General features: G+C 38.9%; 1 protein-coding gene across 2 annotated transcripts; it reads right to left on the bottom strand.

Annotated features, from left to right (window-relative positions):
• Positions 1 to 3,540: 3,540 nt before the first annotated feature.
• Positions 3,541 to 16,230, bottom strand: zbtb34 (zinc finger and BTB domain containing 34). 2 transcript variants are annotated; one of them, XM_058071269.2, is made up of 3 exons: positions 15,824 to 16,000; positions 11,069 to 11,128; positions 3,541 to 10,110 (listed from the first exon to the last, which is right to left on the bottom strand). In XM_058071269.2, exons 2-3 carry the CDS (start codon positions 11,081 to 11,083, stop codon positions 8,548 to 8,550), a joined length of 1,578 nt encoding a protein of 525 aa, XP_057927252.2. In that variant the 5' UTR covers positions 11,084 to 11,128; positions 15,824 to 16,000; the 3' UTR covers positions 3,541 to 8,547. The 2 variants fall into 2 exon arrangements, with proteins under 2 accessions (XP_057927252.2, XP_057927251.2); XM_058071268.2 differs by lacking the exons at positions 11,069 to 11,128; positions 15,824 to 16,000 and adding an exon at positions 16,075 to 16,230.
• Between the last annotated feature and the right edge of the window lie 317 nt (positions 16,231 to 16,547).

Below are 16,547 nucleotides of genomic sequence, written 5' to 3'. Positions count from 1 at the left end.
CCCCCCACAGCATTTTTAATGACATCCACCTTCGTCATGGACAATTATGAAAATTAGATGATGTCATCTAATCTTTCTGCACTTCAGCAGCTCTAACAGAGCACAAGTCCCCTTCCAACAATAGTGAGGAAGGAAACCGGTGACTTATGAGCATTGGCACTGTGTCAGGCCACTTTATGGCAGGATGCAATCAGAGCTTCCCAGGATGCTCAGTTGTGCTTTCCACTGAAGTGTGGTTATGCAGATTTTCCTGAAAGTTTCTCCTTGTAGTAGCAAAACTGTCAAACTGAGACTGTAATGTCAAATAGGTCGTGTAGATTATGTTTCACCAGAGATCGGTTAAAGAGCCTTTGACCCATAGTTTTATGGACTTCATTTGCATGCTCATATTCTACTGCACACAGTATGATTCCATGTCTATGTAACATTATAAAGTAATCAAACTACTGTTGGTCAACAATATATATCATGAGAGGTGGCCAGTTCACACCACATGTTGACATTTATTTCATAAAGGTGGAATTATTTATTGCACCGTGGTGCTTTGTGCTGCAGTCTGATGTAAAGCTATTCCCTAAATCAAGAAAACATCAGCAGAGAACACAGCCAGTCAGTTCAGAGTTTTATTACACATTTGGCTCCCTTATGGTCTTATTTATGCAAAACACACACGCAGTTGTAATTTGGGAGGCTGTAGCACAGCTGTAGCACTCAATAAATATAAGTCTCGCTTACGTTTGTTTTTTTAACATGGTGGGAATAAGAGAAATTACACTGACAAAGATTAGTCAGAAAATTTCAGCTAGGCAATTGACCTGTTATGAGATGAATTAATATTATTACCAGCCACCTGAGACAAATACTTTTTTTTTCTTTAACTTGGCCTCGGCTGTTTTTTCCCTCCTTTTGAATGGTTTACTTTTTCCACCATAAAAGCTCAGTGCAGGGCCAAGCTCATTTATATCAATAACATACAAACATTTCAATTATTTAGATGTGGTTTTGAAAGACTATTTTATGTCACAGGTCAGAGTGAAATTTAGAGATACCATTGAACCTTTAGGATGGAACAGAACCTGGTTTGAGATGATGGTTGCCCTTTGAATATTATATTTTTTTGCATACAGAATAATGCAAATAAAAATAGGATTCTGTCATAAACAGTGATGGTAATTAGTTAGTAGTATTAGTTACTTTCCCATCAATTGAAGTAGTAACTGAATACTTTTGAAATTAGGTACCAAGAAAGTAATATTGTGTTATCTTTTTGAAAAACCTTCAAATATGTAAAATTATTTGGATTTAGTTTAGTAGTGGGTAGAGCTCGTGACTTGCAATCTACCAAAATGCTAGTGGGCATTGTCCTGAGATTGAGCAACCATAACTCCTGTTGACTAGCTATTTAGCTTCATGTGTTGTTGTTGTAGTAGTAGTGACAGTGAAATCCAGATTATTTATATCAATATTAATGCATAACACATGTCCCTGTCAGAAAGTTATGTTGTAAAATTTAAAATAGTAATTGACTTAGTTTTTGAAAATTGTTGTTTTTCATCATTTTTCAACACTTTATGCCAGTAAAAAACTGCTTGTGCCTTCCACAGATACATATACTTTTGGAAGTATGTACTGTAAGTATTGGGTCAGTGTCCCGCTAAGAACATCAAAACTGGTCTGTATTTTCTGCAAGAGCCTTCACAATGCCCTATGCTGATCCACAGTGACCTGAATTTGTTGTTCCTAAAAGGTCAGAGGTGATTTGAAGGTTTTCTTTTTTTTCTCACCATCATTAATCTCTCTCCATTCAGCAGGCAGTGTCCTCTGGTGACCTCGTCCAGGGAGGTAGCAGTCCCCTGGGCTTCAAACATCTTGACACCACGCTGTTTTGTAGATGATTACATCAGCTTACACTTTTTTTAGCGCTTAGTTAGGGCCCGAGCACTGACAGTGCGAAAGCCCTATTGTAATCGTAATGTTTCTTCTTATTATTATTATTCTTCCGATGAAATGATCGCCATTTTAAGGGCTTTAACATGCCAGAAAACTCACCAAAATTGGCGAGTGCATCAGGTCTGGCGAAAAATTGTATAAATATATTTCAATAATATATACATATATAAAATATAATTTCAAATATAATGTTCCAAAATTGACTCACTAGCGCCACCTTGAAATTTAAAAAAAATTAGCCCCTGCCACCAGTTTTTGTGTTTTTGACGATACACCCCCCTTACGTTTTTTGTCAAAAATCACAAAATTCAAACTCTGGCATTTTATGCCATTTTTGGCTGCTTCTGGGGCCCCTGTTGAGTGTGTGTGAGGTTTCCACTGTGTTTTTGACCAGAAAAGTGCATTAGAAGCAAGTTGAAAAAAAATGATACACCCCCCTTACGTTTTTTTGTCAAAAATTGCAAATTTCAAACTCTGGCATTTTATGACATTTTTGGGTGCTTCTGGGGCCCCTGTTGAGTGTGTGTGAGGTTTCCACTGTGTTTTGACCAGAAAAGTGCATTAGAAACAAGTTGAGAAAAACTGAAAAAAACGATAACCCCCCTTCACGTTTTTAGCAAAAAATCGCAAAATTCAAACTCTAATAAAATGCTTGAAGCAATCTTCTATTTTTATGCAATATAACATATTGCATATATATAATACGCATCAATACTTTTGAAGCAATTTTAGATTGGAGCACTGTTGGGGAATGGTATGCTGTTGTTTTTTCTGAAAACAAACAGCCACGTCATAATGCATCATTAGCTCCTGGCCTGACACGGGTGACCTTAAAATTGTGTATTTGCTGCTCTTTGGCTCCCTCTAGAGGATTGCCAGTATATGCTCTTCTTGCGCTGATTCAAAAACTACAGTCCTCCACTGGAGGGAAAGTCACCTTTTAGGGAGTTTTCATGAAACATCAATTAGAATTAAACACGATTAAACATAATGTATTGGCTATGATTGGCTGGCAACTAGTTTAGAGGGTATACGGCCTCTCGGACAGTCAGAAGGAATAGGCTCCAGTATACTCCCACGACCCTAGGATAAGCGGCATAGAAAATTCATGAATGAGCTACTAGTGAACCAGACTGTAATAAAATGCATGGATCCTTGCGTTACAAACTAGGATCACCAGCAAATAGTACACCATTAAAAATGTACTGCTGAAAAAATGGCTCAACTGTGTTTTAATTTGTAGGGATTTTTAAATGTTATAACTTTTAACCTGCTTTATGGCGCCCCTGACTATTGCATTTCATAGCACACAATAGATATGTGAGTCACAAACAAGTAGTTCAAAACTTGCAACGTGTTCGCTTAATCAGGTCTCAAGGGTACTGGGTTTTTATTAAATCATATATTTTCTCACCCCTGCTACCGCAAGGAAATAGATTGTACAACTGTTAATCTTACTTTATTTGTATCACACTTTTATCCCAGTGAAAAAAAAGACCAATGTAGTCCTAATCAAATCAACTCCTTTCCCATGTTTTACTCACTGATGCATAAACAAAAAACGTAAGCCACTATGAAAGAGACAAGTCATAGCCAAATCAGCGTCTTTATTTTAGAAACGCAGTTTTCTACTGACATTTTTTCTTTAATAAAAAAGCAATTTACAAGCTTAAGAACCAAAATGAAGCTGCACAGAGTGATTATGAGTAAAATATATCATTTGAATAAATATACCTTTATTTCATGCTATAAAAGAAAATTCATAAATGGCAATAGATACAACAACAGCTCGAGCTAGCTTCATTTACTTCATAGTTGTACAAAACAGTAGAGTTCTGAGGTTCACAGTTGGGTTGTGAGGTTGTGTGGAGAGTGGACAAAACAGGAGTTTGGGCACATGTGCTGTCATGACTTAGGCTACGTTCACACTGCATGGTATGCCCAGTTCAGATTTTTGGTTAAAATCTGATCTTTTAGGTGGTCGTCCACATTAAGAAAAAATTGCAACTTGTCAATGTAAACGCAAAGTATCCGGGAAGTGACGCACATGCGCAAAAGCATACAGTCACACGCTTCTGTGGTGTTTACAGAAGTCAACATTGCCTCAGTGTGAGCAATTTCAAGGATTTTGTGCAATGGGAGTCTACATTTCAGGACTTCGGGTGATGGAAAATTGTGGAGACCGAGCTGCGATGTCTGTTCTGAGTCGTGTTTGGGTGGATGTTGGAGCCACGAATGCTGGGACAAATGAGAGCAAAACATCAGAATTGATCTGCAGTATGAACGTAGCCTCAGTTTTTGTGGCCTTTAGCTGGACGCCAAGCTTCAGTTTTGGGGAACATAACAGACTCATTGAGTCCTTGAGGCAGAATGTATGAAAACCACTGATTGAGGAATTGTCTCCCCGCCTGAAGAGAAGTGCATGATTGTGGACATAGGATGCATGCCCAATGAGACCATTGGAAATGAGAACATTATACACCCTGAGTTCTACGTTTTTTTGCCTTGTCCCCAAATACATGTGAGTCAGAGACATTATAGTGCGTTTCATGAGTTGAGTTGATCAACCCCTCTCTCATCCTGAACAAGTACAACTCAAATCTCTGTAACTGAGGTGCCAGAAGTGTCCACCAAATCTGAACATGACAACACACAGCCCTCTCCCAGAATGTGGCTTTACAGCCCAAAAATCCCTTTCATTATTTTTGACACAGCTGGAGGTGTAACTCTGTGTCGAGCCACTGCAGAGTAGATGACTGAGCCACATGCTCAGTTCTTCTGTTGCGGTTCACTTACTACCACTGGATTTTCATGAGCTTTTAGGTCACCTTGTCATCATTTTACCATATTTCTCATGTATAGTGACCTTTCTAAAAAGGTCCAGTAAATACAAATAAATCAATTTCAAATTGTCCTGTTCCTACTTAAATTTAAAATCTTCCTGGCAATCAGTTTGTTTGCTATGACAGGTCAATAATTTCATTTTGCTTGATGATCCCAATACACCACTTTTATAAAAGTTTATTGCTTTTTTTACTTATACACAGTGGACAGAAACAGAAAAAAAAAAAAGCTATGGAAGACTTCAGCTTTTTTCTAAGCCTGTATCAGTGTTCGTAAACTACCTGAAGTGAGTTTAACACAAAGAGGATGAGCTGCAATTTCAAAAAGTAGTCTGACAGCTTCCCCCTGTAAACACTTCCTTTTGATGACGTGTGGCCCAAAATGCATCTCCTGCATCAAACTAAGAATTGACAAAAAGTCAACTAGAGTGAGTGTCAAAGTCAGTTGGCTCTGTGTGTGTACTATGACTTAAGTAAATATAGCTACATGAAAAGCAATTCAACAATACCCCCTCCATTTACCTATACATAGACTTATATACTTATTTGATAAGAAAACAAAACCTTACAATTAAAAAAAGCACCTTTTAATGGGAAGAGACCCTCGCTTCAGCAACTGAAGCCATTTTAGCTGGATACCTACAGACTTCCCAGATGGATTTGTTATGTACTATAAAAACTTAAGTGCACAATCAAAAAAATCTAAAAAACTCAAGTTTTAAACTTATGCATTGGCAATTTTATACAATTTTGTGGTTGCGCAACGTGCAATTCAACTACAGTATATGAGGGTATGCTTTTTTGTTTAAATGCACACTAAATACCCAAGCAAATGCTCTCCCACCAAAGAGGGAAGCAGATATGCGCGTTTCATGCATCTCCTTCCGTTGTTCATTCAAAGACCAAAAATGTACGGCACATTGATGGGATTGTCCTCACCGGCTGAAGCCGAGGGATAAAAAATACGTAGTCTGAGTATAGGGTGATGGCCTCAATTGATTGTAATCACTTGCTACCCAATAACTGTCTTTCCCATGACAATAAAAACATATCAGAAGCAAAGAACAAAACATTTTTCATTTGATAAAAAGGGATCAAGGTGGGGTTAGGACATGAAAAAAGTACAAAATGGATGAAGATCGATCGTTTCTTGTTGGTGCTACTTTACGATAAATGATGTGGCTATATTTCATTATAATATAATCAATTAAACCTGTTTAAAAAAAACAACAACAAAAAAAAAAAAACGAGGCACATCATTCTAAGTGCCAAACTCTAAAATTGAAAGCTTGTGGCAAGGCACTAGGTTTAAATGCCACTTGTTGTGAAGAATTATCTCGTTTATGTTGGCGTCACACAATTACAATAACTATTGCACATCATTTGTACTATCAACTATTTATGGCTTAAATGAGTGTTGCTAATTACGATTTCATCTTCATTACAAATTGATCAGATTGGACACAAATGATTGTTTTAAGCTGGGAGGGTACATTCCTTGCAAATTGCAATGAACTTGAACTTAATGAACAACCAATTTGTCTTAATAAGCATTCAATTATGAAATACAGACACAATGTACTGCTAAAAATCACCTGCTAATCTTTGGTGTAAACTTATGGCACAAAAGAGTTTAATCAGTTTGTACCCTTCATTTGCAAATCATTTCGGGGCAACTTGCAAGACAATACACACTTGGAATCATCATTGGCAAAATCAAATTAGTGTGCCAACTAATGACTGATGAGCTATTAAACCAACAACTGAGAAAAATGAAATGAATTTAAACTAACCTTGGTAAACATTCATTTAAAGAGTACTGGTGAAGTTGAAAGACTGGTTAACCAAAACTGTGATATATAACAATAATAGTAAAAAACAAAATGATTCTTGCAAATTTCCTCCAGAATTGATTAGCTTTCTCAACTGGCAATGAGTAAAGATTGTGAAGGTTGTACATTAAGAGGGATAAGGGCTTCCTGCTTGATGTAACCTGGCAAAACACCACGTTGTCATACAGCAAAATTGCACCATAAGAAAGGCATTCAATCAATTTAATGGAAATTAATGTTGATAAAAATAAAAAAGACCACCCAGCTGAGCTTAAAATCTCCAAATAGATATAAAAAGATATCATCAATCAGGCCTTATAAGTGCCTACTTAATAATTAGGATTGAGTGATGAAATCACAATGGTAATAAAACAGTCTCTAATATACTAGCTACTTCCCAATCCCCATTACAAATAAAACACAACAAAGTCCTATGCATGATTTGTAGCCAAAAGTAATCTTGTGGTTGCAGAGTCTCATCATGTTGCAGTAACCGCTGTGAGGCTAGTACTATGATATTGCAGGTTCAGATTTAAAACAGAGATTAGCAAAGGGTATCAATGGGACAACACCAATCCCACCCTGAAACTCTGCAAAGTGCATCAATACTTTGGATCACCTGCTTTCACCACCTTTAACAATAGTGATTGCTTGAGCCACACGCAAGTCAAACACAGAGTGGTATTGACTACTGCAAACAACCTTGGTCAATGAGTTTATATTTTACATTTATATTTGACTCTCACCTATGCAGAGAACAAAGACGGCAGGTAGGACAGCATGAAATTTGAGAAAAAAAAGACAACAGTCCTTTCAAAATAACGGAAGAAAAACCATGTTAAAATGGCTGAGATTCCTTTGTTGCTTTTTGCATATTATTGAGATTAGTACATTGATGTACAGAACCAGAGTTATCCGACTGCATTTAATGAATAATGAGTTATAGCCAATCGTACCCAACTCGGGTCAAAACAAGTTACACATTCTGATGTAAATCTTGACATCCAAATGTGGAGGAATTTGATCAAGAGATCCTTTTCACAGTCAACAGTATCTAAAACCATGGTGTACACAACAGAGCGCCACCTGTATAAGTGATGAGGTAAAAATCCTGTGTTTTGTGGGGAAAACACAGCAAACGTATATCATATGTTTAAGTATACACGGCCATCTAGTCTTTGTTTTCTACTATTTCCAAAAACATAGCACCTTCTAATCCTCATTTGACCAAGTCTTATCCATACAATCAACAGGGATTATTTCCCCTGTGTATCAAGGCTTTTTGTTGACAAAATATTCTATACATGGTTTGGCAAAAGATACTGTACATAAATGGATTTCTAACAGTGAACTTGTCTGTGCCCGATAGGTTCTTGGCTATGAGGTAGAACCCAGTAAGTTCCATTGATGTGAGAATACTGTCTGTCATGAGTAAGTAGTTGTGTTATGAGGTATTGAACAGATATGCCACACAAACCTTTGAAAAACAAAAAAAAAAGATCATTCCTAGTGAGTGAGTGACCTCCTGTGGCCGTATGTGCAAAAACAGGTCAGGTAAAAAGGTGATATGACAAGCATCTTACCAGAGTTTTCACATTTTCAATTATTGCAACATGCCTATATAATTCTGTAAATATGTTTTTTAAAACATGGAAAGATATAAAGAGAAATCATTTAAGGGGGTCTTGATTATTGGGACCACCGCAAAAATAGTAAGAAGTAGCTCCCGATGTAACTCCCTTTGCTTGAAAGAAATCAAATTCTACAAAGCCTTGCCTCTGAATTTCACACCTAGCTTTCCACACCAGAACCCCTTTATGCAAGTCAAGTCAATAGTTGAGGAAGCGGATTTAAAAAAAAAAACAACAAAACATTGATTTGAAATAGACATTTCTTAAAGCTTCTTTAACCTGAAGCAGGACCTAATAATCACATCTGGATGCTTGAGCTTCTTCTGGACTGCATTTGGAACTCTCCTCTATATCATCAGCTGGTGCCTCTTCTGCATATTGTGCCTCATAGGCTATCCCCTCAGCGGTATCCTCTTGGTCTTTCTGACCCGAGCCTCCGTCCATCCTCTCTGGAGAGTCCATATGGTTGTTGCCCTCGGTTGCTCCCATGTGCTTCTTTCTCAGGTGCTGGTTAAGGGTGCCCTGAAATGGGAAGCATTTTCCACAGATCTGGCAGTGGAAGGGCTTGTTGTCCGTGTGGCCACGGATGTGGTACTCCAGTTGATCTTTCCTCGTATACTTCTTGCCACAGAATTTACAAACAAATGGGGTGATCCCCATGTGCAGGCGCATGTGACGGTCAAGGCTCCCTTTTTGATTGAAGGTCTTACCACAGTAGACACAAATGAGTCTTTCGTTGTACGGGTACCACTGACTTCTCAGACTACGCTCTCGCACATCGTTCTCCAGTATGGTGGGTCCCACAGCAGACTCTGTGTCATCTGAACCTGGTTTGATGTGACTCAGTACCGCTGCTGGGATGGCCAGAGGACGCTTTGCCCTGGCTCTACCTCCCCTGAACCCACTAAGGATGGAACGGGATGGACTGGAGTTGCTGAGGTTGACAAAGCACGGGGAAGACAGCCCTGAGTACGAGTAGGCAGCAGACTGGATAACTGGACCATAAGAACCTACACTAACAGCCAAAACTTGCTCTCCATCGACCAACTCTGTGTGGTAACCATCATCACCTGCTGAGGAACTATCAGAGTAGGTAGGCCTCTCTGTTTTCTCGACCTTCACATGGACATCTGTTACTTGCCCATCTTTTCCAATGAGTTCCACTTGCTCCATTTCGCCTTCCATGGGAGTATCATGCTCTGACACACTGTCAGTGCTGCCACGATCTGACTGTCCTTCTTCTTGCAGCTGTCGCCCACGGCCCAGGCCTTTTCCTGCAAGATCCAAGCGTGCTTCGTGTCCTGTATGACTCTGACGGGAGTAGTAAGGGGGGGAGATCTGGGTAGGGTTGACAAAAAGATTGCTGTCATTGACCCCATTGCGACTCGTCTGCGAGTCATCCTTCTCTGGGCTGCAGGCATTAACCGGGAGGCTGATTTTGGAGTGAATGCTCTCAAGAATTTGGGTGCACTTGTCAATAATTACCTGCATCTGCAGAAAGCTAGCAGCGGTGAGGAAACTGATAATGTCCTTTAGCTGTAGGGACATGTGACCTGTGTAGCAGAATGCAAGAAGCTGCTCAAACACCTCAGGGCTTTTGATGACTGAGATGGAGAGGCCACTCATGGTGCTGAGAGCCGAGTGGTCACGGAAATAGGGTGAGCTGGCTGCCAGCACAGCCTTGTGGGCGCGAAATGGCTGACCCTGAATGTGAACAATGATGTCACATAACTTGCCCTGCAGTCGCAACTCATTGAGCTGAGTCAAAACAGTGTTGCTGAACTCCGGCACATCAAACTCGATGTAGCTGCCGTCGTCCATTTCTTGGATGCGCTTCTCCAGTTTGTCAACCACCTGAGGGAGAAAACAAAAAATAAACAAAAAATTAGCATGCATTGGACACACATGACGATGTGAGGCAGCTCTGTGAGCATTTCAAAAGTCAATGTGCTTTTTCCTTGCTTTTCTTTACTCTTTTGTGATGTCATCATAGAAGCACTTCATGACACGCCACCGGCACCTCCCACCAACTGCCCCCAATATTGGATCCTCTACGTGAATAAGAATGTTAAAATATGATGTAATGCACATATAGACTAACAATCATTCACACTCACATCCATACCTTTGGACAATTTGGAGTCACCAATTAACTTAATATGTATGTATTTCTGGGTCTTCCTGGGTTCTTCCTGGCAGTCGCCTCCTGATTCCCCTTTGCCACTGTTAAATTTTTTTTTTCAATGTAACCCTTGTTTGCCTGCTTCATTCACAACAGTTAGACTCCCTGAAGAACCATTTGTTCTGCGTCCAGTCAAATTGCATTTACTATAAATAGTCCTAAAATTAAACAACTAAAACTAACAACCACCTGTTACACTATACACAGTCAATTTAAAAAATAAAACTCTTGATTATCTAAAAAAAAAAAAAAAAAATAATGGATGTGAAATGTTAAAATTTTTTTCTTGTAAATTCATTATTGCTCTTTAACCAAGGAAAAATATATATTTTTTCCGATTACGGAAGAGTGTACACCGAGCTCTCAAATAAGATGCTTGTTTTGCACGTATTGTGCTGGAACACACAGCCATCCCAAGGAGAGCGGACATCGTAAGTGTTGTTGCTGTATCTATGCTGCTGTTGGTGATGGAACTAGCATAAGTATGGGTAGCAATGCGCTGACAAAAGAAGCTTCTGTAGCGCTTCAAATCATCAAAATAGGCAAGATATTACAACTATTACATGTTATCAGTGTACATGTTCAGGCATGATCACAGCATGTACTGTACTGTTCTGTGATGGTGCTCACCGGCTTCTTCTTCATTGGTGTTTGCAGTTATTTCTTGTAGTTCGCGGACTGGCATCAAAACTAGGAATGAAAATGTAAACGTTTAAAACCATCTTGGGACAATCAGAATGTAAATCCTCAAGACTCCCATGTCTAACCCTACTGAAGGTACTGTACATGTTCCATATTTGGCAGAGAACTAGGAAATTCTGGTTCTATTGGCAAGTTGCACACAGCTATTTGTCAATAGCGCACAATTTGGGAGTATATTTTTAAATAATATGACTGTACCATGGGGCTGCACGGCGGGCAAGTGGTTAGCGCGCAGACCTCACAGCTAGGAGACTAGAGTTTTATCCCACCCTCGGCCATCTCTGTGTGGAGTTTGCATAAAGTTTGTTCTCCCTGTGCATGCATGGGTTTTCTCCGGGTACTCCAGTTTCCTCCCTCCCACATTCCAAAAACATGCTAGGTTAATTGGTGACTCCAAATTGTCCAAAGGTATGAATGTGAACATACATACATACATATATATATATATATATATATATATATATATATATATATATATATATATATATATATATATATATATATATATACATACACACACATATACACACACACACACACACGTGTATATGTATAATAATGATAATAATACATTTTATTTGTATAGCGCTTTTCAAAATACTCAAAGACGCTTTACAGAAGTATGGAGTTGAATAAATCAAGTTAACAGAATAGAAGACACACCAAAATACAACATTCATTGGTCAATACACAGTTAAAACATGAGTAAAAGCGGGGCGGGGCACAGCAGTCAGATATAAAAAGATAAAAACATATATACACACATATATGTATATGAATATGAATGTGAGTGTGAATGGTGGTTTGTCTATATGTGCCCTGTGATTGGCACATATAGACATGTACCCCACCTCTCGCCTGAAGACAACTAGGATAGGATAGGATACACACAAAGCAAGTTCATAATGCAGTATCAAGTAAATGACACCTCTTCTTCAAATCAATCCCATTGGTGCAACCCCTTTCGAGCCCCTGGACGTTTCCAGCTGGATGTCCATGAAGACACGCATGCTCAATTCAGCACCAGACGAGGAAAGATGGCGCAAGAGGGACAGAATTGGCAGAGGGAGCTCATTACTTTCCCACATATGCAGTCGAGCACAACATGTCCATGCACTTAAACATCAAACATGGTAACTCATGGCATGCAGAAAGGTTGGAAAAATGTTAGGAGGGCAGCCAAAGAATGTATGCTCAGTGGTCGAAATGCACATGGTGGCTAAAGCTCACATGCTCTCAAAATGTTTAAAATTAGATCAAACTGTCCAAATGCAGTTTAGTTGAGCTGGTAAAAATGTTCCTAATGAGGCTGCTTCCTGCAGTACAGAAGATGAAACCTTGCGATTGCAATGATATCAAAAGTCAGATTTATGTACTGTATATATAATGGTAATGGTAGGTAATGTATATATATTCAATTGCTTTAATTCTCAAGAGAAAACCAAACATCACCACTATAGTCTTGGTTATGGTCAGACATCAACTATGCCATTATTGACTGTTTTAATCTTAAAATGTCATATATAGCAGAAATTAACACAATTCTAGAATAGCTTAATTTAATTATATTTCATATATGAATTCATCTAAACGATTACGGCTTTCTATTTTCTAAAAAGTGGTATGCAAATGTATACTCTGTGGTGTAGTTTTGTATAAGCTAGAAATTCCAGTACAGCAAAAACTGTTTAAGGTTATGAATGAGGTAAATTTGCCACGACTGCAAAAACAAGTTCTTGCTATTGACTTGGTGCTATTTAAGGATAAGTCTCCCTGAAGCAATCAAATGGGTGTGTTTTGAAATTCTTAAAGACAAAAAGGGATTTACCGCTTACGTATACACATGAAGCCAGACACTAGCTTCTTCGTCAAAAAACACGATAAGTAATGACTGACACACTGACATGAAAGTAAGCTGTTGACTGAAGCGGGAATATTTAAAAAAAGCTGGACCAGTGACTACAGTAGACGCAACACTGAAATGATCATGATTGACAGTGACGGCATGTGAACAACACCAGGTTAAAATAAGCTAGACTGAGTTTGTTTGCAGTGGGCCCACAATTGCTTGTAATTGGTAATGGTAATGGTTTTATTTCATCAGATTACAATTGAGTGCATCACATAATCAGTTCACAGTTACACAAAAGGAGTAGGAAGAAGCAAAGCTTATTAAATTCTATCCCTCCATCTGGTATTTTTACAATCAGTAACTGTTATATTTGTTCACTTCCTGTGTTCCATAATACATTTTAAGGTTTTTTTAAATAATGTACCTCGTACCGAAATATGAGTAATTGACATTTATTTGTTCGCTTCTAAAACAAGAGGTGCAATAATTTAAGCGACATAAGACAATGTGCTATGATCATTGGATGGAGCAACCCAAAATGTGGGTACGGAAAAGAATATTCAGACAATCACTAGATTTATATGCAGTCAATATTCCGGTTTCTGAAACATTCAGAATAACCCGTTTTCATGCCTAGGGTTATCGGTGTTTACATTGCAGTGTGCAACAGGGTTATTGGTAATATTCCGGTTATGATACTGATATATTTTATTAAACGTAGCCATTCACACAATTTGTAGATATAGATTCCACCTTGAGTAGAAGTGTATGTAACTGTATGTACGCCCTTTTCACAACAAGACTACAGCATGTTTATACATTTTACATTCATGATAACATGTAATACTTAAGAGTATTTTGCTGTATTACCCTATCCTTTATGCATTACTGGAACATCCTTCCTGGGCGCATTGATTTAACATTGCAACATAGAAACAAACACCTACAACTAAGATTAACTTTTCCAAACTGAAAAATAAATCACAGGAGGAGTGGTGGCCACAACTGTAAGTGACTCCAGCAATTAAACGGAATTACATTCCCCATCACCAAACTCTGATCAGAAAGGGACTCAGTAATCCCGGGCTCACACCGAATCCCTTGCGTCTCCAGGCCTGATCCAGTTCGGCATGCCACAAAGTGCCACTCACACTGACTTCGGTAGATGCAGCGCAAGCTCCTGTGCCGGTTGCGGAAACCCACAGCTTGTTACAGAACTGTAATTATAAAACTATTCAAATGTGTTCTGTGTTTACATTTTTGAAACCAGTGGCCTAACTGTTAGTTTGCAAAGAACTACAGAGTCAACCGCTGATTACATCATAGTATAGTCCTTTATTGTCATTGGACTATACTATAGATTGACAATGGAGTTAAATTACCTTTTTTCTGTTTCCATGTATCCACAAGCTGCTAACAAAAACGTTTTATGATTTAAAAAAAACAACTTAAAAACACAATTGAACTCACGCAGTGCAATAAGAACACATAAGACACATGCTATGTTGTACACTAACCATAAAATGTAGGCAACCAGAGATAAAATTTTGGTGTAAATTGGTCATTTTTCTTCAGCTGGAAATTGTGCTTTATGAACATTTCCAAACATCAATTCATTTTGGCAAAAAAACTTTCTTGCAACATACAAGGCCGTCACATGTGCACACACCTGCACAAAAGCTGTAGCTAAACTTTGACAAATCGTTACGAAGCACGTAGTTTACATGCGCAAAGCAGGAACAGTAACCCTTGCAGTGCATTCAAAAGTTAGCACCCTCTCCTCAGCCACCTATCCATGACATACAGCAGCTATACTGGGCTTAATTCTCAATAGCATAAGACAAATAAATGCTGACGGGCCACCTAAGAAAACAAAATGCAACAATTTAAAGGAAACTCATGTGTCCTGGGTAAACGCAGATGTACTGAATAACCTGCCTGGTCCCTGCACTTTGGTCTTCCATGCCATAACAGTGCAATTAGAGGCACTGGTACATGAAACCACATTGCTGGTACCTTACTAAGTTTTCCAGGTAAAGTTATATAAATAACTACATGTATGGGATGTTGATTACCAAATAGGTATGCTGCCCCAGACAGTCTCAAATGAAGTGGATTCAGACCACATTTTGAGCAAAAACTTGTTAGACTGAGCACCATACTCATTCCATCGTGTGGAACGTTTACTGCCACTGCGAAAGGGTACAAATGTGTACCGCGTCAAACTTTTGATGCCATTTATTACAATCTATTCATAGCCATCTGTATAAATGGGAGTCTCCCCACTGGTGCAGACCATATAAACCCCTAAGCCCCATCAGTTTCATTACTATCAAGTGTGTGCACCACTGTACAAAATTGATTTACCATATCTGCATTGCTTCACAGGGCCGTGCTATCAGCTATCAAGCAAAATTTGAACACTTGCTAACTATCTTAGCTAGCTTAACATTTAGCCTTCATTTTGGCAAAATACCCGACTTTCTCATGGACCTCTCTATATACGTTCATTGTGAACAAGCTTGACAGTCTGGTCGTGTTTTCCAACGTGTACAAAAGCTTCATAGGCATATATAGATTTTCAGTTAGATCGTCGAACTCCGGCATTACGTCGGCTGTCATATGAAGTAGTCGTGAGACTAGCTAGCTCGTTAGCCCAGATAGCAATCATCCCATGTAAACCAACGCGGATGGCTAAAGCTAGCATGCGCTAGCTGCTAGCTTGCGAGCCTGGCAGTAGCGTCCACCATTACCGAAGTGAGACAGGAGACACACTGGCATGACCGTACACCTTCGTAAGCCCACACCACAATTAAAAGCACCGGACTCACCGTGCTGCAGATTAATACGAAACGTTGTCCATTCCCTTTCGGAGTTCGCTAACAGCCACGGCCAGGCCTCCCCCCCTCTCCAGTCCAGATGTGTCAGACAGTTGCTGCTGCAATTTTTGCATCAACAGGAAGTGTTCTTTTGGCTCTTTGCATTCATTCTATCGGTGAGTTTTGCAGCAGCCCCTCCCTTGCTCATGCGAGTGCAATGTATAGAGACACAATGTTCCCGACACTATGCAAGTCATACGTACCATAGTAAACGAATGGTAGCCGGTTTCCAGTAAATCGGCCATGCGAATATTCTTGTCTCCTTGGCTTGTTTCCTACACTGCGCCCGTGGCGTACAATATGTAATGTATGTAATGTAGTTTGCTTTCATTCCACAACCCCAAGGAGTGCTGTGTGAAATTCTACCAAGACTATATGCATCATATGTGTCATCTCATTCGATCGCAGCTTTTATTCACTTAACAGTGCTTTTATTTTAGTCCAACTTCATTGAACGTGCCTGATCAACAACACTCATCAAATTACACTCACACTGATGTGTATATATGCTTAACACATACATGTTATGACAACTAAATAATTCATTAATTAATATTCAAATAATTGTAATTATAATTGACTTTTGGATTTTGAGATTTAACAGATTCGTCTTAATTCATTGTTACTAAACGACTTGTTCGTGCTATTCAGTAAAGTTAATCATTTGAACTACGTT

The sequence above is a fragment of the Doryrhamphus excisus genome, linkage group LG3 (assembly GCF_037039965.1).
Source record: "Doryrhamphus excisus strain RoL-2023G ecotype Guam linkage group LG3, RoL_Dexc_Guam_v1.1, whole genome shotgun sequence".
Taxonomy (NCBI): Eukaryota; Metazoa; Chordata; class Actinopteri; order Syngnathiformes; family Syngnathidae; genus Doryrhamphus; species Doryrhamphus excisus.
This window is presented reverse-complemented; position numbering and strand designations above follow the sequence as displayed.